The 27,810-nt window shown below is 41.1% G+C and overlaps 1 protein-coding gene and 1 long non-coding RNA gene across 3 annotated transcripts; both read right to left on the minus strand.

The window, feature by feature from the left end:
* Positions 1-1,872: 1,872 nt before the first annotated feature.
* On the minus strand, positions 1,873-3,790 carry lrrc3 (leucine rich repeat containing 3). Its single transcript, XM_085434603.1, has one exon. The coding sequence runs from the start codon at positions 3,673-3,675 to the stop codon at positions 2,875-2,877; it is 801 nt and encodes a 266-aa protein (XP_085290729.1). The 5' UTR covers positions 3,676-3,790; the 3' UTR covers positions 1,873-2,874.
* Positions 3,791-9,358: 5,568 nt separating this feature from the next.
* LOC146691277 (uncharacterized) lies at positions 9,359-11,940 on the minus strand. Of its 2 annotated transcripts, none has more exons than XR_014915565.1 (5): positions 11,649-11,940; positions 11,170-11,205; positions 10,641-10,793; positions 10,192-10,279; positions 9,359-9,615 (listed from the first exon to the last, which is right to left on the minus strand). It is a non-coding gene; the product is annotated as an uncharacterized LOC146691277 (long non-coding RNA). The 2 variants fall into 2 exon arrangements; XR_014915564.1 differs by having other exon boundaries at positions 11,170-11,233.
* Positions 11,941-27,810: the final 15,870 nt, after the last annotated feature.

Raw genomic sequence — 27,810 nt, forward strand, 5'->3', positions numbered from 1 at the left:
AAAAAGGTACCGAAGCATTCGGGCACGCACATCCAGACTGTGCAACAGCTTTTTTCCACAAGCCATCCGTCTCCTCAGCAAAAAGGGACTGACTGATAAACACGCACACACACACATACACTAACATTATCACTCAGCTTAACTCAAATACCTCAAAACATTGAGACTGGACTGACTAACCAACACAAGTGCAAACACACTGACCTACACCACCAAACCATCGCACACACCAACCTGTAAATGCTCTTTTGCACAATATTATTACTAGATATATTATATATTATTATTTTTTTTGCACTAACTTGTCTTGTAGCACCTTGGTTCCTGGAGGAACGTTGTTTCGCCTCACTGTGTATTTTTAAACTGTATATGGTTGAAGTGACAATAAAGTTGAACTTGAACTTGAACTTGAACTTCTGCCTCTTTACCGTGAGGCTGTGAAGCCAGCAGATAAAAGCAAAACTCATGAGACTCTCCATAAAAGATTGATAAAAGCAACACAAGAGGATGACAAACTGACAGAAAAGGAATTTAGTTTTCAGTGAATTCTCTGATGTCCCCGATCCATGATAAACTTATCCTTCAGACTTAATTTAATAATGGAAATAAGGCATCACCTTATCATTCACACAACTGGACATGTTGTACTCATTAGCTGTAGCCGCTGTGTCTAAACCCAATCATCAGTTATTTAGTTTTAGATGCATTTAAGTGACAGAAGTTCCCATGGCATGATTCTTAAGGGACAAGGCAGCAAAGCATTGCTATCAGAATATTTGACCAAATATCTGCCCCATGATCCATCACTGATCTTGATTGCACAAAAGGACACATTCTTGTAAAGAATCACAAACTGAAGATATTAAATGGGTCTCTGTAAGTTACACCTTTATCTGCATAGTTTCCTGAAGACAATGACATAGTATTTTCAGATGAGAATAATTCCAGATTAAGGATTCAGTTCCACTTTACTGTTCTTATAAAACCCTTTGGAGCAAAACAAAAAAAGGTCATTTTGCATCAGCATTACAGTTCATGTCAGTTAATGAAAGAACTGAATTTATTAATCCACATTAATGTACACAAATCTTTAATTATTTTGTGTGTAAATGTGCAAAAAAGGCTGGCAGCAGTTTGTAAAATGAATCTGCAGGTAAATTATGAAGACTATGTAAATGAACAGGAACTGAATTATGTCCATTTTGAATGGGTGAAGAACTAGAGTTCTGGGTATATTTGTTATTATTTTTGAATTTAATTCACTGGCTGAAAAAGATCAACGTTTGGGATAAAATCATGGGTCGTAAATAGAAGATGGACGTGGCTGCTGTGACATCGGTGGACTACAATTTTGAAACCATGGGTTTGACATCTGGGGTGTTATAGCAATAGAGATTAGCTTATCAATAAGAAATTTTCTATGTGTTGCTTTAGTGATCAGTCTATTTACAGCATAGTCTGGGAAATTTAAGAGGTGCACAAATGAAACATACTTCCAATTAAGATCCACTGAAAATTTGTATCCATGTACACTGCAAAATAAATTGCATTATGTCGCATCATGGACTGCTGAGACCAGGCAGCTAAAATACAAACAGATGCAACATAGAGTGTGCGTAAAGATCTTTTTGCATTTTCTGTATGTTGCCTATAATATAAAAAGATAAGTGTTTGTTATCAACCTGTGAAAATCCAAAAGTCATTGGGATCGGAGAAACTAGGTTCATATTTTGAGATGTATGATGCGCTGTAGTGTGCTAATTTTGTTTTTATTTCACTTCCTTACATAATAAAGAACTTGGATCAGAGCCTTTCACCTTCTTTGACATTAAACCTAGACCAGAAAGGATTAAGTCTTCTACAGAAAAAACATATCAGAGCTGTAAGTGCATGGCAGGCTTTCCTAGTCTTTAACATGACATGATGCTTCATGAAGTAAAAAAATTATTATTTCCTGGGCCAACAGTTTGATGTGTAAAGGTTTTTTGAAGGCAGGGCCGGTGTTCTGGGAATCCATCCTACCTGACAAACCATCCTACCTGTTGTTTCTGTGCATGCGCACAACACGAAATTAAGTGCCAAACCATGCTACCTTTGTGAATGTGACCTACAAGCATACTTTAACGGGTAAAATGAAGTGGCAAACCGTCCTGGCTTTATGAATATGAGCTACAAGCATACTCTGATGGGCAAAGTTAAGTGGCAAACTGTCATACCTACTTACATTTGTGCTGGAATTACTCTGTGAGAGTAGAAATGTGCATAAACTACTTATGGACGTTTTGCCAAATTAGTATGGTTTGTCAGAACACCGTTATGCGTGTGCAATACAAACTGAATTTTAACATCTCGATCGTGTTCATATATTAGCAGGAGTCTCACAAAATAGCCTTCACCTTGACAGAGTGACACAAAGAACATAAATCAGTCGATACAAAGTAACTGGGAGACACTGTAGCCCTCCTCATTTGTCTCAGTCCAAATTCAATCACATGGAGGATCGACACCAGGGAACAATCATTCATCTCTCCACTCTGGATCTATTACTCCTTGTGTATTTGTGACTTTCAGCAGCATTTTGCTCACTTTGTGCTCTCATTGCTGCCTTGTTTGGTTGGGGGCTTTAACAATTTACGTATATTACATAAAACCAAAGCAAATGTTTGGGAATAATGTAAAATACATCATTTATGGGCAGCTCAGTATTTTCTATTATAGACACCCAATGATTATGATGTGCTTGAAAACATAAATGATGATGTGTTGCAACAGCTTTTTAGTCATTCTGAACATAACCAAACATTTACTCACACACACACACACACACACACACACACACACACACACACTACACCTCCTGAGTCACCAGGCCTGTTAGAGAACCGTGCTGATGGTGTCAAAGTCCTTGCTGATCTGTGAGCTGCTTGGCAGTGACTTGAGGTACTCCAGGTGCCTCCTGGCATCCTCCTGATTGTGCCTCACGTAATAGATGACGTACGCGATCACCATCGTGAACCACCCGAACATGGTCACAAACATGGCTACATCAGTTGTCTTGTGGTGAAAGTTGCAGAAGTTGATCCCTGAGTCCAGCACCTGGATTAGTGGTTTGCCGGCATATTCCTCCTTCACGGCCGTGTGGCACATCACCTCGTTCACCGTCTCCGGGTCCAGCTGCAGCTCCCTCAGCACCTCCTGCAGCGTGCACTCACAGTGCCACGGGTTGTTCGAGAGGCTGATTTTTGCTCGTAGGCGGGCAAATGCCTCTTTGGGGACACTTTTGATGCGATTGTTTGATAAATCCAGTACAAGGAGGCTGTCAAAAACACCCTGAAATGCTCCAGCGTCCACAGTCTTTATTTCATTGTTAGACAGATCCAGCTCCTGAAGGTAGTGTAGTTCCTTGAAGGCATGATGGGGGATGTGGGTGATGTGGTTGGACGCCAAAAGCAGGATAACAGTATCTCTTGGAAGATCCGCAGGGATCTTCTCCAGGTTACGAGACATACACTGGACCACGGTTAAGCCATTCTTCTCCACGCAGTGACAGCTTGTGGGACAAGCTACCACTGGTACACTTGTGAAAAATATTCCAAACAGCAAGCCCCATAAGAGGGCAAAGCCGCTGAAGATCAGGGATTTCCTGTGCATATCAGGCCCTGCTAAGTCCTGCATATTCAGCAGTGACCTCCTGCAAGTTCTGTCAGGCAAAAGCAAACATAGTATCACCTGTTTCTCAGCATTTAATGAGGATAATCACAGCTTCATTAGCGCTTAAAAAATACCAAAATGATCAGTTTATTCACAGAAGCATCTGGGCTTATCTCCAGATAATCCTTTAAAATTGATTTGAAAGAGTTTTATATAACCTTTTGAAATATATTTCGAAGGTGCTCATCCAAAAATTGAGCTGTTTGCTGAACATATTCCAGCAGAGACCTGTATTTTCAGGTTTTATTGTGAGGATGTTAAAAGCTTCAGAGAGCTAGGAGCCAACCAAGCAACGCTGGAATCCTCTCACCATGTTGTGCACTGAAAAAAGCAAAGAAATAACAAGTTATTCTTCATAATAATAAAAAAGAATTACTACTATGTAAAAGGAGCAGTTACGTGTGCACAGAGTTTATACACAAAGAACTAACAGAGCCAGTAATTCCTGCTAAATAAGTTCTTTTCTGAGTGCACAGCCAGCTGCCTTTGTCTTGCCAAAATGAGCGGAGAAAATGATATGCCCACAATGTTTGCTAAAGGTGTGATGCAATTATTAGCAGAAAAAAAAAATCCATTTCACTTCAGCAAATCTCATAAATCTGAGAGCACCGTGCAGATCGATCTTAATTACATTACATTTAATATCTAAGCAAAGAAAAGCAAACAATATTACCAAAAAACCCAGGAAAAGCATTTTTTCTGCAGAACTCTTGCATCTCAAGGACTGCTGCCACTCATTCACAGCCTCACGGTATATATAGCTGTGCGCTCTAAAATTGCTCCCATCTGTCCTGCAGGACGATCATCACTTTAGGACTGCGCACCCTCTGGTGGGCTGAACTGAGCACACAATGAGCCCCCCTCGCTGTGTTCGAGGTCATCCGCCCCATGGAGCTGCGGTGTCTTCTTCTCATTTGTCATTTTTTGTGCACCCATCACTTTGGCAGGCGCCTCATAGCTTAAGGTCACACACACCATTTCTTAAAAAGACAAAAAAAGGGCCCCTCATATCCTCATCAGCCTGCGCTCAGCAGGAGGTGTGGACAAGATGAGGCGTCTTGTCCACCTAAAGCATTCTGCAGCTGTGTTATGACACCCCTGCATTTGTAAGTAAAATAGTACACCATAGGATTTACACACTGTGCTGTGGTTTTCAATGTATTTTTGCAGGAATGTAATAAAATTATGTAAAAGTATTAAGGTTTATAACAAGGCGTTTCAGCCTGGCACAAGAATAAAGGAATTTAACATTTATGTATCTTTAATAGCTGAGGATATTATTAGGTGCCTACAGCGGCAAGAAAACACAGAAGAGAGATTTAAATTTATTATGGGAAGGCAGCACGAGAGCGTTTGGTAATATTGCGGATTTTAATCATGATGTGGTTCTGTGGGCAGCAGAAAAGCAAAGACATACAGGCTAATAAGTCCTTTTTTTATAGCAGGTTTACTACTTATAAAGGTACTTACCTGGAAATTGGTTTTTACCCACTTTTTTCCACCCAGCCTCGGCAGAAAGGCAACCCAACAAAACACTCGCGTACGGGTCTTTAGATAGAAAGAAGGTCTTTGAAAACAAACAGAAAAAGCCCATTATTTTTAAAAAGTGCTACTTCAGTGTGTCCGTATATGAAGGGGCTGGAAACGCGAGAAAGTTCCTCAGCGGTGCGCGTGGAACCAAATCTCGAGCCGAATCCAGATGCGGCTGATGTTGGTTCTTCTAATTAAACTCAACGCGACGGCCGCACTTGTTGACTATCACTGCGAAGAAGGAGGAGGTGGTGTCCCAGCGAGGGTCTCGAGGAGCCACACCGCTCCGACTCGTCACGCGCCTCTCCCTCTCTCGCTCTGAATCTCAGTGATCAGCGCGCGCCTGGCGCCAGAAGGAGTCCCGGCTGCGCGTGGATTGGACTGCTGTTCTGTTGGCAGCTCCCCTCGCTCGCTCCCCAGCTCCCCCACCTCCTCCTTGTCTCCCTGCCCGCCTGCACCTCCCCTCAGCTATGCCTCCCCCGTCTCCCCTTTAAGCAAATTAGCCAAAAAAGAAACAGGAACCAGTCCGTCTGAAAATTGCACCAATAGTAACCGTTCTTTGGCGATGCACTATCTGCGGTAACTTAAGCCATCACAATCACTTTAATCATGCTTGTCTTGTTGAAGTCCGTGATTTTTTTTCTTAAAGTCATAATTAGTCAAAGACATAAAATTGATCCCGTAACCCCCCGCCCCGCCACCACCTCGAGGCCGATTGCTCATGTCTGACTGAGAGGTGCTGTATTGATTATTTCCAACACCCCAAGGGATTTTAGGCTGCACAGCAGTGGATCAAGATGTCAGCTTTGAGGTCTGCACACTCCGCTGGTAAGTGCTTTATTCAAGCGGCGGAGGCTTATTCCTCATTCACAAACTGCATAGAAAGTACAGTGTGCAGGTTTTGTCTTCTTTTCATGCATTTAATGCAACCCCACTTTCTGTTTCACTCACGCACCATGCATCTCTGCATCAGCACAGTAAATATGAACACTTGCCTTATATTAGCTCATAACTATGCGTTTAGTAATGTTGGAAAGATGGAAAGTAAGTAATGGAATAAGAATTTTCCACCAGTGCATCTCTTTTACAGTATGTGGAATGTGTTTCTCTTTTTTCTTATGGTTCACATTTGTTTCATACAGTTATGCTGCATGAGAAAAATGTATAAAGGGGCAACTTCCTAACTATATTAAAGCATAATTTATACAAGACATTTAAACATTTGCTATCAGTTTTATCATGGCTGTTTTCCATATGTGTGACATTCAGCATTTGTTAGTAATTTTATGTGTATAACTAACAAGCATCAATATCAGTCATAAGATCAGCTCTCATGTGACCTTAACAGATCGATGAACACACGTGCAGACATAAAATGAAGGCTTGGGCGTTATACGTGTGTGTGTGTGTGTGTGTGTGTGTGTGTGTGTGTGTGTGTGTGTGTTTTCTCCATAGCACAGCAGTTTTAAATTGTCTTTGACAGCTGCTCGTGAAATGTGCGAATGTTACAATTTAGTGCAGGTTATAAAAAAAACAAAGTGCTATGTAAATCTTCCAGATAACCTTGGCAAGAAGGAGAATAATCTGCAAATATGTGCAGAGAGGCAGCCAAACGAAGCGCTTCAATTCCAATTGTACTCCCCATCATGTAATTCAAATGTAGGTCAGCCTGTCCCAATGTTCCAGGTGTCATTTGAACTACAAAGAAGTGCAAGTTTTTCATGGAGCCCAGTCCCGTCACAGTCTCAGACCTCATGCTGTGGCAGCTGGTATAATGAACTGTGCTATATGTGGTGCTTATGTACTGAACGAATCCAATCTCACGTGAGACCATATGGATGCTACAGAGAAGTCCAGGATTTCCTTGGAGAATTTCTAAGTTTTCAGTTTACAAGATAATTGCCTCTGTGGTTGTCGCATTAAGACCTCACAGTGAGTTACAAGAGATTCATGGCAATTAACAACACTAAATAGTAACATGTAGAAGCTGCACTAATCCATACTTCTGTATTAGCAATAGGTTATTATGTGCAATGTGAAAACGGTCAACTCAGTAAGAAGCTCACAGAGAATTATCAACAGTTTCTGAAGTTCATTTCATTTATTTTTTTCATTTATTTATTCATTTTCAGGCACAACAAATACCTATATTGAACATAAAATACACAAAACAAAAAACAAAACTTGCCTGAAAAAGGAGTGGGACGAAGAAAACTTATTAAATCCCACCCCTATACTCACTCATCAACAAAAAAAAACAATAAACTTCCCGCAGCTACGCCCATCATTGCATACAGACCCATCAACAGCCCCGGGCAGATACAAGCATCTAAGCGGCAGCTCGCAACCAACAATTAGAGCCTTCATAACTGAATACAGAATATATAAATTATAAATTGCATTACCACAGGTAACAGGCAGTAATAACTACAAGTAACAGACACACATACATATACATACATATATATCTACACACACAAGTACATATATGTACATACATACGCACACTTTATTTTTTATTTTTTATTTTGGAATCCATACCAGCAATGGTAAGAGGACAGACATTACAGAGCACACTAAAACCCATCATTGAGTATACTGTGACCAGACCAACTGTTTGTAGAGAAATTTAAATCTATGAATATTTTTGCATTGTTTCAATTGTAAACTCAGACTGTTCCAGATTTTCACACCACATACAGACACACAAAAGCCTTTACGGGTTGTTCGAGTTCTGGGTAATTTGAATTCTCCAAAGCCTCTCACATTATAAACCTTTTCTCGAATTTCAAATCTAGTTTGTAAATTTGCCGGTAAAAGTTTAGTAAAAGCTTTATACAAAATTACACTGAAAAAAATATGTTGTTGGATTTACTTAATTCAATGGTGGACATTTGTTGCACACAGATGTTTTGCTTTGGCAGCAACTTAAACATTTGAGTTAAATTAACACAATTTATTCATGTTCAATAAACCTGTGCAATTTGTGTTGATAAAATGTGACTTAAACCTGTTTTGATGAAGTAATTTGAGCTCTTGAAATATTTTAATCCTTCACAATTTTCTCACTTTATCCCAACACCATTCAATAACTTTTACCCAATACTACTTGGTCACTTAAATGCTACATGTTATCTTCAAATTACATTTTGCTATTATATTCTAGCATCAAATACACAATTTTCAAATGGAGGCCTTATAACAGATTATATTGTTCTCTTCCAAGATGGTTGCTGGCATCCACCAGTAACCTTTCAAAACAAAATGTCTAATTTCACTGCATTGACAGTAGGTAAAGAATTAAACTGACATTACTCCTCCACTGAATCTACATAAATCAACAGTTAAATAATGTCAGTTCTTCCGTGTTCTCTGGAATCAATCACAGCAAAGAAATTAGACTGTTTCTTTTGAAAAATGTTGGGAAAGAACAATACAAAACATTCTATTTAAGGCCTCTGACGTCAAGATTCAGTTAAACAACAATTATAACTAAACAATTTGAGGTAATGTTAGTTTCCATTAACATTAAATTAGGTTACTGAATTGGCAAACACCTTCCTATTAACACTACCCATTTTACCCCAATAACTAAAGAAATTAGCACCTGCAGGTCAAAACCTTTATTCAAGAGATGCAAAAATAACATTGATACAGTGACTGTCAAAAATTACAGCACTGATCATACTGTGACATCTTGGTTCAAAACAGCACACTTAGAAATATTCAACGTTCTTTACTTCAAATGAATGAAACTGAAAATACCATTTCACACGACCCATATGGGATATTTAGACTGTATAACTGTTCATGCTACATCTCTTCACTAGTAAAAGAAAGAAAAAATACAAAGAGAAATTTAAAAATGCTGCCAAAATGCTGTACAGAGCAAAAGGAAAAACAAACAACAACAACAAAAACGGCTCGTCCTCATGGCAGTTGCAGAGTTTATAAAAATGAACCCTGCGATCCATTTCTGGAATTGAGCTTCAAAATGCAGCAGAACAAGTGTGAGATTTAAATGTCCTCTCACCTAGAGCTGATCACCTCACATGCATAACAGTGAGCTTTCGTTGCAGGAGCAGTTTTGTCTTAGTTGTGAGCTTTTCTTGAGAGCTGAGTTGCATCCAACTCCATTACCACCCTTTGAATCACCTCAAAAGTGTAGCAGAGTTGTGATGGGTAACTCATGTTGAAGGAATAAAAAAGGTCCAAACAGCATGGCTACTGCAAAGGTCACGTTATCCAGATCTTGAAGAACTACTATACCCTCAATGATGATGCCAACATCAGAAAAGTCATTGCCTGGTGCATCCTCTGGAGACAGATGTTCATTGTGGTTTTCTCAATCTGTGCAGTGGCCTCAGTCAAGTCCTGGTTAAACACAAAACATTTCTTTAAGATTCCTTTTTAAACTCATCTCTTTTGAATCTACCAGTTCTAATGTTAGAGTAATTTAAACCATAGTAAATATCTATAGCCAAAGAGTTGCCTGCCATGCTGCCATTCATGGTCTAACAGAGTTTCTAAGAGAGGGTGAAAAACATAATAATTTCAAATGCTTTACATTAGTTTTTGTTAGAAAGACACCGGCCCATCAGAAATCCAGGTTTTGTCACTCAGAAGATGTTAGAATTTAGACTTTCAGCCCCACAATTTGGTTAGCTGTTGGTCTTTTTTTTTTTTTCAAACAAAAGCTAATGTAAATACTGGTGGGATTTTCCTTTGTTCACTAGAATGACAAATTTAAAGTTTTTTCACACTGATGTGACCCCTAATATAGGGGGGTGGGGCCTCAAGGGGGGGCGGCCGAGTTCACTACCAGGCCTCATGTGAACTTCAAATTATTAAAGAGGACTACTGGTCCTAACCAGTCCAATGAGGATCAAGTGGATAACTAAATGCATTTTTAAATGTTGCAAAGCCACAATCTACTCATAAAACACTCACCATGAACTCCTGCACCAAGATGTTGCAATTGTCTTTCACACAGATGCGGAGCACTTTGATGAGACTCCCTTCGAGCATTAACGTCATCCTAAAGTATTATAACAAAGAAAACAGAGATTTGTGAACTTTTCAGTAGCACAGAAGAAAATGATCCCAGACAAAAACTTAAACCAGTCAACATGCAACACCAGCATCTACAAAGAAATATCAAAAGTTTCTGTTTGACATCAACTTTATGGATATATAGTTTCCAGAACATTTATTTTTTTAAAAAGATAAATTTTTCTCAGTGGGCCAGTAAATGCATAACGAAAATTATGGCATCCTTTCGGTGGAATCAGTACTCACGGGTAATAGTTGACTGTTTCAATGGATGCAGCATAAAAATCTTTTACTGACCTAATGCAATACATATACACTTTGTAGTTAAAGAATTTTAAAGTTCTTACTGTCATCATGGCAGCTACATCCTTTAGCTTTGTGCCCTGTTCCCCCGATCACTTTGCAAACACTTTCAGCAGACTGTCAGAGAAAAACTCAGCTCCGTCAGAAACCTTGACTGTAAAGGCAAGGTTGGGATGCACTGGAATGCTGCATTTCATCTAAAATGACATAAAATTATTTTGAAATAACAGCAGGCACTGTGCTTGGTTAATAATCAGTAATGTTTTGTTGAATAAAAACTGTGTTTCCAGATCTTATGGGATTAAAAAAATCCAAAGATGTTTGTTTCTGATTTGCAACCCAAGAACCCACAAGTTACAACCTCATTTTAGTTCAAGTGTGCATTAATGTGAGTCCAGTAATCACCTTTCTGACAATACATACAGGTATAAGTTAAACCTATGGCAGATTTTGGATTTCTCAGTTGTATTAATAGGGTGGTCTATTTGAGTATGCATGCACCTAATAATTATAAAAAACCTATTATAATTAAGTTACAGAAACCTTAAGCGAAAATAGAATATACTTTCTTACCATAACACCTTGAACCCACAATCCATCAGCTGACTCCTGGTGAAATGCAGAATAGAGGTCATCTCTCAATGTGCAGCAAAAAAAAACAAAAACAAAAGGACAGCAGGTGAGGGCAGGAGGGGTAGGGATGTAAGCTAGCATAATGCCACTGATGATATTAGCTAAAGCTGTTCAATGTCCAAAATCTCACTAACACCACGGTGCAGTAAATACACAATGTAACTGAAGAGTCAGTTGACAAATCTATTCACACAGAAAACCAAATTATGTTATGAGTGCCTCGTAATTAGGTTTAATGTGATATTACGGCTCTTGTGCCAAAGACAAATTCAAATGAAAAAGCGCCAATTCTTTGACAACAGATAAAACAGCAAATAAGCTAACGGCTCTTTTTTAGCATGTTACATGGCGGCACTCTAGACGTTTAACTACATTTGGCTGAAATATGGTAAACATTAATTCAAAAAATCAAGACATACCAAAAAACGTAGAGTTGGCTGCTCGACTTGACTGAGATGGATGCATTTTTTAAACCACGATCCAAAGCCCGCGAGATGAAATCACGCGTGGTTTCACGAGATTTAACGTTGCTATCTTATTGACTTACTTCACCTGAACATGATATGAACAATTTAATACACCCTTTCTGCATATCATGTAGTTTTTACACTATATAGTTACATTTATCTTTAAAACATGAGGCAATTGTGTTAAATACATGCAAGATGCTTACATAAATCCAAGAGATGGCCAGTCCCTTTTTTTCAGTGTATGGATGTATTGTAATTAACCAGATCCTGGAATTTAAGTAACTTTGCCTGAAGAAAGAATTTGTGAGTATGATCTAGATAACCAGCCTTGTGAATAATACGCAGTGCTCGTTTCTGTACTGTGACTAATGGATTAGTTGTATTTTTATATGTATTTCCCCACACTTCCACACAATATGTAAGATATGGAAGAACCAGGGTACAGTACAGAGTACGAAGTGCATCTTTATCAAGGAATTGTTTCACTTTGTTCAAAACTGCGAGGCTTCTGGAAATTTTGGTTTTTATGTGTCTGACGTGGGGTTTCCATTAAATTTTGTTATCAATTATAACTCCCAAAAATTTGTTTTCACTCACATTATCAATTGGTACACCTTCAATGATAATTGGTAATTAGGGCCCGAGCACTGAGAGTGCGAAGGCCCTATTGTATCTGCTCCGTTTCTTATTATTATTATTATTATTATTATTATTATTATTATTATTATTATTCACCCCAAACAAGGGCCTTTTTGAGGGCCTAAACATGCTCAAAAACTCATGAAATTTTGCACACATGCCAGGTCTGGTGAAAAATTTTGTATTTTAATGGTTTTACTTATGAGCACTGGGAAATGGCTCTAGAGCGCCACCTATGCCTTGTTAAATGCAGCCCTACGACCACATGGTTTGAGCTACATGTATGAAATTTGGCACACATGTGTATCATTCCAAGACGAACAAAAAAGTCTGTGGGCCCATTGACGCAAACCCAACAGGAAGTCCGCCATTTGGAAGAGAAGGTGACATTTTGGCTCTAATTTTGCCATTTCCATGCCTCGAACTTTAACGAACTCCTCCTTGGGATTTGGTCCTATAAACTTCAAATTTGGACAGTGTCAACTACACCCTTGTGCCATGTTAAATTGCGGAGCTTTTGAGTTTTCACAATACCATGAGGCCGTGGCGCCATGGCGAATTTCGATGACTCGCCAAGAAAATCTTATTGCCTCTCATTTTGTCATACATTTTCTGACCTTGACCAAAGAGCACACATATGATAAGGCTCCACCCCTGAACATATTTCAAGTGCCATATTTGACATAAGGGCCAGCGCCACCTAGTGGGAACAGGAAATGTCATGTTTTACACTTTGGGGTACAGTATTGTGATGGGTGACATCTGCAGCCTCATATTTCTCCAGGAAAGCCTTAAGGAGTTGGTCTTGGGTTACAGTGAAAACAGTGAGTTTTCGCGAAAGGGTGTGACCCCAGCAGCATGGCGAACTTTGATGTCACGCCATGAAGAAACAAATTAGTATAACTCAATGAAATCCAGTCTGATCAGTACCAGACTTTACAGGCATGATGTCAGACCCGTCCTGAACAGATTGATGTGCCCATTGTCAGGAATATGAAGAGCGCCACCTAGTGGCAACAGGACATGTCATGGCTTTAACTTTGTTGTACTGATTTTCACAGGTTCATCGTGGCCACCTCAAAAGCGGTGAATATCACCATCAGTCCCTCGTGATGCTTCAGTGCAAAAATTGTGACTTTAAACTGAACGGCGTACCCTGGTGGCAACGCTGTTCACCATGAAAAATGAAGTGGCTTTTGAGGGACTTGGAAAGTTTATAGAGGCTTGAAATTTGGCACACACCTCCAAATGGATGAAGGCATTGTTGTTATGTAACCATTTTCCTTGAATAGCGCAAAATGGCTCCACAGCGCCCCCTACAATATTTCAAAACATCAGCCCCTGCTCTGTGTTTCATCTATGAGTCTGACACTTGGTAAGCTTGTGTAAGATATCAAGATGTACAAAAAAGTCTCTTGGAGCAATATCCCAAATCCAACAGGAAGTCAGCCATTTTAAAATTAATGTGTAATTTTGATGACATTTTCCCCCCTTTTCAGGCCTCATACTTTGACGAACTCCTCCAAGGGATTTCATCATATTGAACCATTCTTCAGTGTGTAGAATCTAAAGACCTTTGTGATGTTAAATTGCGAAGCTTTTTCCGTTCAGGGAAACGGGGTGGTCATGGCGGAACGTAGAGTTTCAATCACTCGCAAAAAGCAGTAATCTGCTGTCACTAAAAAACACAATGTCCAATCTCTCCCAAAGGTCGCAGGTGTGATGAGACTCGAGCTTGGAAATGTTTGTTATGCTATTTGTCAATAATGGTTAGAGCGCCACCTAGTGGCATGACTATAATCCTGGTTGAATAAGATGAAATGTTAGCTGGTGATTAAAAGCATGAAATCCATCAATGTGACATCACATCGGACGTGCCGGTTTGAGGTGTTGGCAGTGGCTCGACGTGCCGGGGGTGCGAGGGCCCTCATAACGCTGCTTGCAGCTTTAATTCTATATTATATTTTAAATTACCAAAAAACATTGCTTTAGTTTTATTTATATTTAATGATAATTTATTTATGTCCATCCATTTTTTTATTAATTTTAGCTCCCTGTTTACAGTCATTACAAGATCAGTATAATCATCGCTACTGAAAAATATGTTGGTGTCATCTGCGAACAGTATGAGTTTAAGTACTTGAGAAACATCAAAAATATCATTTATGTATACATTGAAAAGTTTTGGTCCCAACACTGACCCTTGGGGAACACCACATGTAATACCAAGTTTCTCTGAATGGTAATGCCCTATGCTAACATATTGTTCCCGACCTGTTAGGTAACTTTTTAACCAGTTACCAGCTTTCCCTCGAATACCATATCTTTCCAATTTATCCAGTAAAATTGAGTGATTGATTGTGTCGAAGGCCTTTTTGAGGTCAACAAAAATACCAACTGCATATTCATTTTTATCCAGTGTATCAGTAATTTCTTCTACTGCCTCAATTATCGCCATTGAAGTGGTTCTTTGCGTTCTGAAACCATACTGACCAACATTTATTATTTGATGTTTTTCAAGGAATTTTTCTAATCTTGAATTAAAAAGTTTTTCTAGAATTTTTGAGAATTGAGGCAGTAGAGAAATAGGCCTATAATTGGTAAAACTGTGTTTGTCATTACTTTTATATAGTGGTATTACTTTCGCAATTTTCTTTTTTTTTTTGGAAAACAACCGGACTGAAATGATAAATTACAGATATATGTTAAGGGACTAGCAATATTCAGAATAACCTGTTTAACTACAGACATATTTATGTCATGATAATCCATTGAAGACTTACTTTTACATTTTAATGTGATATTTATTACTTCTTGCTCATTTGTAGCTGAGAGGAACAGTGAAAAGGGATTTGATTTTATATTACTGATATTTTCATTTTTATGACACGGGATGTCCGCTGCTAGTTCAGGGCCAACATTTATGAAGAATTTATTGAACAATATTACTCATGTTGTGATTTTCACCATTTGCATCAGTAAAATATTCAGGATATGATGTTCCAGAAGATCCTTGTTTAATTAAGTTGTTTAACACATCCCAAGTTCCTTTTATATTGTTTTTATTTTCACATAATCTTCTTCTATAATAAAGTTGTTTGCTCGTTCTTATAATATCAGTCAATTTATTTCTATATGCTTTATATCTTTGTTCCACTTCTTTTGTTTTTACTTTGATAAACTGTTTATACAGATTGTTTTTCTTTTTGCAAGCATTAATAATTCCTTTTGTGAGCCAAGGACTTTTTATCTTTTTTTCTTTGTCATGTGTTCGTTTACAGGACAATGTTTATTGTACCACATAGTAAAAATATCTAGAAAATTATCATAAGCCTTGTCCACATCTGACTCTTCATACACCGAACTCCAATCTTGTTGTGCTAAATCGAAATTGAAGGCATGAATTGCTTCTTCATTTATTGTTCGCTTTGCTATCATGATCTTGGTATCTATTTTTTTTAAATCACAGTCACACAAAGTAAAAACTGGTAAGTGGTCAGTTATATCACAGACAAGCAGACCACTATTAATTTGGAAATCCATGACATTAGTAAAAATGTTGTCAATAATAGTGGCACTATGTGATGTTATTCTGCTTGGCTTTGTTATTGTTGGATATAGTGATAAGCTGTACATTGTGTCAGTAAAGTCATCAATGGCTTTTAACCTTGTTGGATTTAGCAAATCAATGTTAAAATCACCACAGATAAATAGTAATTTTTGGTTCACCGAAGCAAACGTTTTTTCTATCCATTCATTAAAAGTGTCAATACTTGAACTGGGTGTCCGATATATGCAACTTATTATAACATTTCTCTTTTTTTCATTCATAATCTCAATAGTCAAACATTCCAAAATTCCATCAATAGCCATAGACATAGTTGTTACAACATTATATTTTATAGAGTTATGAACATATATAGCAACCCCGCCGCCCGCCTTATTTAATCTATTCATGTATTTTAAATCATATCCATTCAAACAAAAATCTATTCCTTTATCGACATTGAACCAAGTTTCAGTGATGGCTATAATACTAAAGGGGCGAGAAAATTGTTGCAAATAGTCCTTAATGAAATCAAAATTAGAGTACATACTTCTGCTGTTAAAGTGAATTAATGAGAGCTTCCCGTCTAGGTTAATTTCTTTTTCATATTGTTCCTGAGTGAAATAATTACAATTTTTAACAAAAGAAGAGAGAAAGTTACTTTCAGAATCTATTTCTGGATCTATTATATTATGCTCCTTATATTCACAATCTAGATCAATTACTTTCTGTTGAAGAACTAATTTCAACGTGTCCATGTCATTTCCTGGTGTAATTGATACATTGGTGTCAGTTATACTTGTCCAGATCCTCCATGTTCCTCACTATCAGTACTTTTGCCTCTTCTGGTGTCCCGTTTAGCTTAATGAAAATCTTACAGTTTGTTACCCATGTATGTTGTATTTTACCGTTCTTCTTCAGTTGCCTTGCCTTCCTCGCGATGTCTGCGTTTTTTCGTGTCAGATGCTCATTAATGAAAACGTCCGTGCCTTTCAGTTTGCGTCCTTGTTTCAGCAGTGCGACCTTGTTCTTCCGATTGACAAATCTCATAATGATGGCCGGCAGTCTGTCACTCCTCCTGGGCAGTGAGTGACATGCTTCTATGTGCTCCAGGTCCATCTCTATCCCCTTGCTTTGGAGGAAGGACGCCACCTGTTGCTCTACCGAGCGGGTCTCCTCGTCGCTGGGCTCCCCGACGTTCCCGGCCTCCGCGCGCGCATACGAGCGCGGCTTGATTTTAATACTGCTGATGACCACGTCGTTCGTACGGGTGTACTGCTCCAGCTCATCCACCCGCCGCTCGAGATCCATGATCCGTCTGTCCTTCTCGGCATTTTGGAGGCGTAGCTGTTTTACCTCCTCCAGAAGCCCCAGAAGCAGCTCCTGCTGTGCCCTGACTGCGGCCACGTCTCCGCACAGCGCTCCGAGGGAGGTTTTAATGTCCTCAACCTCCTCTGGTGTTGGGCCTTTCTTGGGTGGCATACTGAAGCGAGAGCACGAGGCGGCCACCACGAGGGACCCGGAGAGCTTTCTTTCTTTTCACTTTGTGAAGCTTTAGTGGATTATTTTTGCTAAAAAATGATCTTTTTTTATTGTGTCTCTGACAGCAGTGACAGCGGGTTCTCTCCGGGTACTCCAACTTTCTCTCACAGTCCAAAAACAAGCTTGTTAGGTTACTTGGTGGTTCTACATTGGCCCTATGTGTGAATGTGAATTTGCTCCAGGCCCAAAAAACTCTAAACTGGATAAGTTAATAAGTGGATGGATGATAAACAGTGATATCATTACGACATTATGCATATGTACTGAGATTTTGGAGAAATTAACTGGAAAAGTTGCATGTTAGAAGGAAAATCCCTGAATTAGTCAGACATTGGGTATAAAATCAGTGTTAACATAGAATCGGTGTAATTGAGCCTGGATGTGAGTACAGGTAGTATTGGTTCTAGAGTGTGCTGGTGTCCTAAGCAAAATTTCACAGGGGGCTTCTCCAAAAAGTATTCATCACCATATTTAAAATTATTTAGCATCATTATCTGCTCCACTTAACGATGCTTTGCTTTTTTTCACCTTCCCATTCTCTTTTTTCATTCACATAAGGATAACTCTTCTTCATTTTTACCAAGTGCTTTTCATTGGTGTCATCAGTTTGTTTAAACAGATTCATACGGTGGCATCAGGCGGTGGTCTTTTAGTGGGGTTTTGGTTTCTTCTAGTGTCACTGCTGATTTTGATACCTTGGGGAACCTCCACTGGCAGGACGTCCCAAGCAGTTGCCCGGCTTGCCTAGTGGAAAGCAGTGCCTCTGAATACAGCACATAATCTACCACAGAATTCACAGCTAGCAAGTGTCCATGCAGATCCAGCCTTGTCCCCTGAAATGGAATTCCTCTACACCTAAACTTTATTTGCAGTGTCTTGGGGGAGGAAATGTATTTTCTTGTGTGCGCTTAGCTCTGTTGCACAGAAAGAAGGTTTCAGAGTTCAATTCCACCATCAGGCCGGGGTCATTCTGTGGTTGAGTTTGCATGTTGACCCGTGTTTGTGTGGGTTCTCTCCAGGTACTCCGGCTTCCTCCCACAGTCCAAAGACGTGCAGTTAGTGGGGACAGGTTAACTTCCCATAGGTGTGAGTGTGAATGGTTGTCTGTGTCTATGTGTTAGAGCGACAGACGACCTGTCCAGGGTGTACCCTGCCTCTCGAACTAAGACAGCTGCCACTAACCCTGCCTCTCGCAGGGTTATTTTTTTCTGTGAAATATATTTCTAATCAGTAAATCTTTGCTCAAGTAACCACGAAAAAGCAGGACATGCTTTAAGCACATTGATTTTCCATGCAATGGTTTATTTTACGCAAAATATGATCCTTTGCTAAATCTTATTTTTAAAAAAATCAAAAATAGTTTTAGTGTCTCAACATCACCGATTGTTGACTGAAAACAAAGAGTCTAAAATGAAAGAAAATTCAAGTCTCAAAATAATGGTCCCACACAGGAAGCAACCCACAAGACTCTTTTATGGAACTCCAGACTTTGACTTCAGTGTTTGTCTTGCCAGTTGGAAGGTTTGGTGTTGATGATGGAAATGTTGATGTGTTGGCTACAGAAAGAAGAAAAATAAAATAAACTGCTCTGCAGCCAACACAACCAATTTAGAATTTAGAAAGCTTTCCTTTAACTTTTGTACATACTTAAGTAAAAGAAGACTCCTGAACACTTTTTCCTTGAAACCTCCAGAAGCTCTCCCCAAGTAGCCAAACTTTAGATTGCACGAGCAACACAAAAGAAAAAGCGCCTCTTAACAGATGCTTTCCAACTCATTGCTAACATTTTATGGGGCCAATTCTGTAAGGTAGGCCAGTATTCAATGTCTCTATTTCAAATTGTTGCATTGCCCCCACGAGGTAGGAAAAGCAAATAAATAAATAAATAAATAATAATAATAGATTGAAAGTTGTGGGCTTATCATCACAAGGATCTGCCTGCCTTTACAGTAGTTCATTTGTACTGGCCTTCAAATGTTCCTAGCAATCACTGTAAATTCATTCATCTGAGAGAAATCTCTTAATTAGAAAAATTAAACTTTTAATAACCAATTTGATTAATATCCTTGACCTCTGAGCAAGTAACAGAAAAACAGAACCACAAAAAAAATCAGGCACCATTAATACGATACACACAGGACAAAGAATAGTTATGTGCAATACTCCCTAAATCTATACCAACCTGGTACATGCAAATACTGAATATACATAAATGTGCATATATTTTTTTCTCAGCATGTTTGGTTTATGAATCCCTGTAAAGATACAAGATCTAATAAAAAAAAAAAAACTCCTCTTGTAGCCAGATTTGAGATTTCTGTTTTTTCCCCAATTATCAGACACGGATCATGTAAATGAACCAGCGGGCTATCGCGCAGATTGAGGCTATGTGTCATGGTCCTGGGTCTTTTGACCCAGTGTTTTAAGTTTGAGTTTATTTTGTTCATTAGGTTATCTAAGTTCATTTGGTTATTAGACTCCTTGTGTTTTCTTCCCCTGTATTTAAGCTTCCCCTCACCCTTCGTGTTTCATGCTGCGTGTCTTATGTTATCAAGTTTGTATTATTATGCCTAAGTGTTTCTAGTTATTATTTTCCCCTCGTGTTTCCAACCATGTTAAATCTCCCCTGCTCTTCATGCGTTTCATGTCTGTGTCTTACGTTGTCAAGTTCGGGTTGTCATGTCTATGTCTCATTATGTTTCCTGTTTTATTGTGAAGAGGTCTGGTGTTCTGTGTTCATCATGTTCAGTTTTACTCTCCCACTGTGACGTCATTATGTTCATGTGTGCCAGCTGTTTCCTCATGTGTCTCCACTTCCCCTAATCACCTCCTGTGTATTTAAGTCCTCTGTTTTCAGTGTGTGATTGTCAGGTCGTCTGTTGTCCACGCCATGTTTCCTATGCCATGCTTCCAAGTTTCTTGTCTAGGTTTTTCTTATTGTTTGTTTAGATTTCCCAGTTTAGGTTTGTGTTAATTTTGCTTCAGTTTGCCTTGCCCTTTGTTTGTACCTTTTTTACCAGCCATATTAAACGGCTCGCTTTTTGTTAACATTCAAGTTTTGTTCCCTGTTCCTTGGAGTCTGCATTTTGGGTCCTTTTTCAATTCATACAGTCTGCCCTCGCCAGACTGTGACAGAACGACCTGACCAGAATGGACCCAGCAGACATCTTTGAGGATTTTTGGGAGTTCAGCACTCGTGTGACCATTCTCCATGGACAGTGGAAAATCTATTCTGCGTGCAGACAGGAGAGTGAGAAGGAGTCAGTTAGAGTTCAGCTGTACCGGATTCTGTCTGCATACCCGGCTTACATGGAGGGATTGTCGGAGGATTTGCACGGCTTCATCCGCACCGTGTTGCCAAAGCAGCCCCCCAGCATGCAGACTGAATTACTCCAGCCCCTCTGTGACGCAGCCCTCCCTATGCCAGCTATAGGAGCTAAAGTTGGCGTGTTGAGTCTCCCGCCTGTCTCCATGTCCATGTCGCCACTGCAGCAGACAAGTGCTGCGTTTTCCTCACCTCAAGCGGTGGCTGCTTCCAGCGCTACATTCATCTCAGCCGTAGCGGCGCCGGCCTCCACGACCACGGCTTCCAGGAGGAGGCGGCGTCCAGGTTGTCACCACGGCTCACAGCAACATGAGGTGGGTGATTGTATTCTGAATCCACGCGTTTTTTTCTAAGGACAATATTGGAACAAACACTGCCTTAAAGGTTCATGGGCATGTTTATGAAATGACTAAGACTGAAAAATCACCAGCCAAGTCTTCCACGGAATATCTTATCCCTCTGCACAATTACCTAGCATCCCAGTGTATTGATCATGCTATGAACTTTGCTTCCAAGAAGCCAAATTATAAGACTGTTTGCACTGGAAGTGCTAGCCATGAGGCTCAGCTAAGCTACTGTGGGACCGAGATCCAGGCCAGGTTGGAGCCAGGGGCTAAGTTGGAGTTTGTGCAGCCTTTTCCTGTGTCTGCTGGCGGGCCCGAGGAGCCCGTCCAGCCTCATGCCGCATCGGCTGGCGGGCCCGAGGAGCCCGTCCAGCCTCATGCCGCATCGGCTGGCGGGCCCGAGGAGCCCGTCCAGCCTCATGCCGCGTCGGCTGGCGGGCCCGAGGAGCCCGTCCAGCCTCATGCCGCGTCGGCTGGCGGGCCCGAGGAGCCCGTCCAGCCTCATGCCGCGTCGGCTGGCGGGCCCGAGGAGCCCGTCCAGCCTCATGCCGCGTCGGCTGGCGGGCCCGAGGAGCCCGTCCAGCCTCATGCTTCGTCAGCTGGCGGGCCCGAGGAGCCCGTCCAGCCTCATGCTTCGTCAGCTGGCGGGCCCGAGGAGCCCGTCCAGCCTCATGCTTCGTCAGCTGGCGGGCCCGAGGAGCCCGTCTGGCCACCTTCTGCTTCACCACCTGTGGCTGCAGCGCCACCTCCTGCGGCTCCCGTGCCGCCGCCTGCAGGACCACCACCTGCTGCGCTACTGCTTGCTGCTTCTACGCCTCAGCCTGAGGACGACGCCTCACCTGGTTCTGCCACACCTCAGTCTGAGAACTCATACGAACTCATTTCACCCACTATAGACTGTGTGTTGCTGCAACTTGAAAAGCAACCTGCCTCGTCAGCTGGAGGGCCCGAGGAGCCCGTCCAGCCTCATGCCTCGTCAGCTGGAGGGTCCGAGGGGACCGTTCAGCCGCCACCTGCGGCCGCCTCGTCGTCGCCTGGTCCAGCTTCGTCAGAGTCTTCAGCCTCGCCTGGTCCGGCCTCTGCCTCTGCTACGCCTGGTCCTGTTGTGCCAGCTGGAGGTTCAGCCAAGCGCGCCCAGCATCCTTCCACGCCATCGCCTGCAGCGCCGCCACCTGCGGCTTCCACGCCGTCGCCTGCAGCGCCATTATCTGTGCCTGCCACGCCACGTCCAGGTCCAGCACAGCTGTTTCCGGAGCCTGTCAGGACAGCCTGTCGACGGAAACCAACCAAACCATCCAAGGATTATCGTCCACGCCGTCGACCACCCGCCAAGCCGCCCGACAGGTCTCGTCCATGTCGCCGTCGACCACCCGCCAAGCCGCCCGACAGGTCTCGTCCATGTTGCCGCCGGCCACGAGCCAAGCCACCCGAGTGTGGCCAGCCATGCTTGCTTCGCCACTGCCACCTTCCACATGGCCGGCCCCCTGAACCCTTGAACTATGGACTACTGTGCCATCGGCCTCCAGGTCGGCCACCTGAACTACTCCGCCATGAACTCCTTTTCTGCCGAGATCATGGTCGCCCTCCTGAAACAGGGTCTCGGACTCTTAAGCCCTTGTGTTTGGACTGAGTGCTTCAGATTCTTTGTTTTTGTGGTTTTGTTTCTGGCCCTCCGTCCTGGACCCCCGCCGCCCGCCCTGGGTGGGTTGTTTTGGTTTTGTTTCATGTTTGTTTTCTTGTTGCTGCATTTCTTTGTTCATGGTTTTGGGCGTCTGGAATCCGCCCTTGAAGGGGGGGCTCTGTCATGGTCCTGGGTCTTTTGACCCAGTGTTTTAAGTTTGAGTTTATTTTGTTCATTAGGTTATCTAAGTTCATTTGGTTATTAGACTCCTTGTGTTTTCTTCCCCTGTATTTAAGCTTCCCCTCACCCTTCGTGTTTCATGCTGCGTGTCTTATGTTATCAAGTTTGTATTATTATGCCTAAGTGTTTCTAGTTATTATTTTCCCCTCGTGTTTCCAACCATGTTAAATCTCCCCTGCTCTTCATGCGTTTCATGTCTGTGTCTTACGTTGTCAAGTTCGGGTTGTCATGTCTATGTCTCATTATGTTTCCTGTTTTATTGTGAAGAGGTCTGGTGTTCTGTGTTCATCATGTTCAGTTTGACTCTCCCACTGTGACGTCATTATGTTCATGTGTGCCAGCTGTTTCCTCATGTGTCTCCACTTCCCCTAATCACCTCCTGTGTATTTAAGTCCTCTGTTTTCAGTGTGTGATTGTCAGGTCGTCTGTTGTCCACGCCATGTTTCCTATGCCATGCTTCCAAGTTTCTTGTCTAGGTTTTTCTTATTGTTTGTTTAGATTTCCCAGTTTAGGTTTGTTAATTTTGCTTCAGTTTGCCTTGCCCTTTGTTTGTACCTTTTTTACCAGCCATATTAAACGGCTCGCTTTTTGTTAACATTCAAGTTTTGTTCCCTGTTCCTTGGAGTCTGCATTTTGGGTCCTTTTTCAATTCATACAGTCTGCCCTCGCCAGACTGTGACACTATGGCTGTATCAGCTGACTGAGCTGGTGATAGTTGATAGAAGATGCTATCTCCTTCTCATTCTTTGTATTTTGTAGTGGTGCTCGTGTTGTTAGAATGAGAATGCAAGCATTTAGATAAGGAGGTGTGCATTTTTTAAATTTACCTATCTGCTCTACACAGCCGAGGTAAGTCCTGATTGTCATGCAGTGAGCAAAATGAATTTCTCTGCTTGTATAATGAAGTTTCTCCAGATTCATGTGATGTTCAAGCTATGTTAAATTGGCTCCCTTACAAACGGAAAAGGCAGAGGCTCTCTGGCAGCAGAGCAGGACTTTGAGCACACGTTATATTTTAACAAGTGATGCATCACAACCAAAGGTTCATGAGGTTAAAGGGGCTAAAACCCTTAAAAACTAGGCACTGCTTTAACACCCACACACTGGTGGAGAGCTAAATTTGGAGTCCTCATGCTGGGAGGCATGGTGGCTCCACTTACATTCAAAGTTTACTTCCACTGACTGTCACGGAGCATCATCGTTACCTGCCCCCTACTTTATGCACCACACACAACCGCTAACGATCATCACTGATTTAGTCCCAACAAAGGAACACTCCAGCAGCTTTAAATATGCTAAATTAGAAGAAAAAAGGCAGAACAATACTTAACGTGAATAGAAAAACATGGCTCGGAGACAACACAACCAGCTGGAGGGGGCATTTTTATCTCTGCAGATCTGCTGAGCTTGACAGTTCTCACACAGACACTTCCACACACAGATTTTATGCTTTGTCTGAGTATATAAAAGGGATCACCGGTAGTTTCATTCTGCCAAAACACACACTGACTGAGTCAGAAAATAGAGGGACTGTGGCAGGCAGATTAAAAAGAAGCCAAGGTCAAGAATTCGGAGCACAGCTGGAGCAGGAGAAACACCACACATTTGCTGGCAGAGAGGAGCGGGGTTTCAACGTCAGCGACTTGTGCTAACCTTCCTCAATCAATTTAAGAGGCTTGGATGGAGAAACTGAGGGTTTGGAGGGGATGCAAGGAGGCAGCTATTCATTTTGAGGAACATCCCCACCACCCACTCTGCATAGATATATCATCATTATTAAAGCAACAGAAGAAATCCCCCTAACGTCAGGATTGTTTTCCTGCCAAAACATGTTTTGTCCTAAATGCTCAAGTGTGTGAAGCTCGTCGGTAGGAATGCTGTAAATAAGATGAGATAAATCCATATTTACCCTATGATTGTCAACCTGGTGTTGCTAATGATCATCATCCATTTAAATTATACCCTGCTTAGAACAAATTTGACTAGTCCTTGCCTGTAATTGCCCCTGGAACAACCAATAACAGGTCCAAACACAAAACACATTTATCCAACTCTGCCAGGAGCGATGGCCTGCTGATCTATGACCAGTTGGTTGTGACACTAACGATAAAGGGCTGAGGTCTATTTTGGTATCTGTGTGTGTTAGTACGGCAGCATTTACCTTGCAGGTGTAAACCATGGGTTCAGTTGTCACCAGCGGGCCTTTCCCCTCATCTTCCTGTTCAGCTTTCCCTTAATGAATGCTCCAGCCCTTCGGGATGAACAAATTACCCACGTCACCTTCTTCCAGTCAATTCAGCCTCCTGCCACCTACTTGCCTACCCAAGTGTGTCACCCTGGATTTCTTTTGACAAAGTAAATTCATCTCTTTTGAGGAGGGTCGAGATACTGATGAGTGAAACCTTTAGTTTGAAGCAATTCATCACAATTACATTTATTTGCCGTTGAAGTGTCCAAGGGAGCAGAGCATTAGCAGCTAATAGCATCCACAGAGGAAGAGGTGGGGTGTGACTGTCTGATTAGCTGCTGTAATACATTTACAGCTGTTTGTGTGTGACATGATGACTTGTAATAGCACAGATGGAAGGGAAGAAGTAAATGACCGGGATGATTTATCACCACCCTTTTTACCACCTCATTTTTAAAAGATATATAGCTTAAAGGATTACATAACCATATGTGATCATCATAGCATGCATGCTACCCTGTGCAACCTCACTTCAATACATCAGATGGCATTTTATAATTTTATAAGAGTTTGCATGTTCTCCCCGTGTTTGCATGGGTTCCCTCCAGGTACTCCAGCTTCCACCGTCCAAAGACATGCAGTTAGTGGGGATAGGTTAATTGGTTAATCCAAATTGCCACTAGGTATGAATGCGGGAGTGAATGTGAGCGCGAATGGTTGTCTGTCCCTGTGTGTTAGCCCTGCGACAGACTGGCGACCTGTCCAGGATGTACCCCACCTCTCGCCCTAAGACAGCTGGGATAGGCTCCAGCGCCCCCCGCGACCCTGAAAAGGATAAGCGGAAGCGAATGGATGGATGGATGGATGGCATTTTATTGACTTTTGTTGACTTATTTTCATAGTTTTGTCCGTGGTGCAACTTTTTTCAAGTCCAATGAAGGGCTGTTCTCAGATGTTATTGCTACCATGTATATGCCTATAACGTGTCCTCCCCCACATACTGGGAAGTTGTCATCACCTCTTTCAATGGAAGTCATCCAACCTGCTGAACAGATAGTCTTCAAGTTAAAAGAGCAACAAAAGTGAACAATTGAGGTTTAGAGGTGTGGCAGACTCTCAATGATAACATGAGTGTGAGACTTGTCTTTCTTCTGATTGGGTGCCCCTCGGGGGGGGGGGTATCTGTGCTCATGGTAAAAGTTGTGTGTCTTCGTTCACTGTCATAGATCTCGTAGAGAGTATGGAGAAAGCGCTCTCTGTGTGAGAGCTAGGCTTTTAAGTATAATAGGCTCACTTTCATTACTTAACTGTGTTTCTTTTATTTAGACTAGCTATTTGGTTCAGTTTACACATCTCAAGGAGGAAAGGCTCAAACATGGAATGGGTTTAAACTGACTCTTTCTGAATGTGAAATCACAATTTGCTCAGATTAAAATAACATTTGATTCAACAGATCAAAGACGTGTTCACATAAGTCTGTCATAAAGACCAACCTTACTGATTTTGATCTCTTTATAATCATTCTATTAAATATTTCTTCCTTTACACACCTAAGTTTTTATAGTCTGAGTCAAAAGTAAAATCTTTTCACTAGAAAATTCACTGCTCCATTTCTGCAGTGGTTCCCTTTGAAACTGCAGTCAATAAATATTAATTTAATTAAAAAGGCTGATTTTGAATCATACCCTCATACTTTGATTAACTCAAACAGTTGCAGTCATATATTGACTTCAGGAGAACACCAAAATAGATTTTCTTTCACAGAATAAGGACTATGGATTCTGTCCTATGAAGATTTCACTGAAGTTACATTTAAAAACGATTTTTCTTAATAGTCATACTGACCTCCAGCATGAGCAGGAGCTGTCACAGTGGCTGTGTATGTATAACCTTTTCACTCCTGGTCACTGTCCAGCCCAGTTACATTCCCAGGGCACAAGTATGTACAAGGTGTCCGGATTTCACTATAGAGATACAAGTCTAGCCCTGCAGTGAATTAGAGACCTGTCCAGGATATATCCGACTCTCTCCCTGTGACAGCCTGTATTTTAACCAAAACTGAATTCTTGAATAGTTTTTGGTTTCTGAACTTTAACAGTAAGACATTGACTGTGATGTCCTTACTGAGAAAATGAGCAATCTGGCATTTAATCCACTCACTAGCCTCCAACTAGTACAGTGCTTTGAAAAAAAGGAATTTGCCAGATCATTTGCATATCTGTCACTTAAATGTTTTAGATTAAAAAAAAATAGAAAAACAAAATTCAATATTCTAAATATCAGCATTTGTGATAACTGTGTTTTTCACATTGCTGTGGAGGTATTTTGGTGCATTCTTTGAAGAATTATTTTAATTCAGCCACAAAGGAGGGTTTTTGACAATGAAAGGTCTATTTAAGATCCTTGGGTTATCTTATAAAAAGTTATAATATAATCTCAATATAAAGCCTTTTTAAATAGAAAGGTTTTCACCTGCTTTTGAACGGCGTCCACAGAGTCACCTAAACATAGCATGAGTTCTAGATTATTCCAAAGCCTCGGTGCCACTGACTGAAAAGCCTCTGTCCCTGTTAGTTTGGTTTTGTATTACTATTTAAAAGGTGATTGTTTGGCCAGAGGACTCTGTGTGTGTATATTTACAATGCTGACGGCGCCTGTCATATCA

The sequence above is a fragment of the Copadichromis virginalis genome, linkage group LG16 (genome assembly GCF_057382275.1).
Source record: "Copadichromis virginalis isolate Kocher_CV1m ecotype Utaka linkage group LG16, C_Virginalis_male_GT1.1, whole genome shotgun sequence".
Taxonomy (NCBI): domain Eukaryota; kingdom Metazoa; phylum Chordata; class Actinopteri; order Cichliformes; family Cichlidae; genus Copadichromis; species Copadichromis virginalis.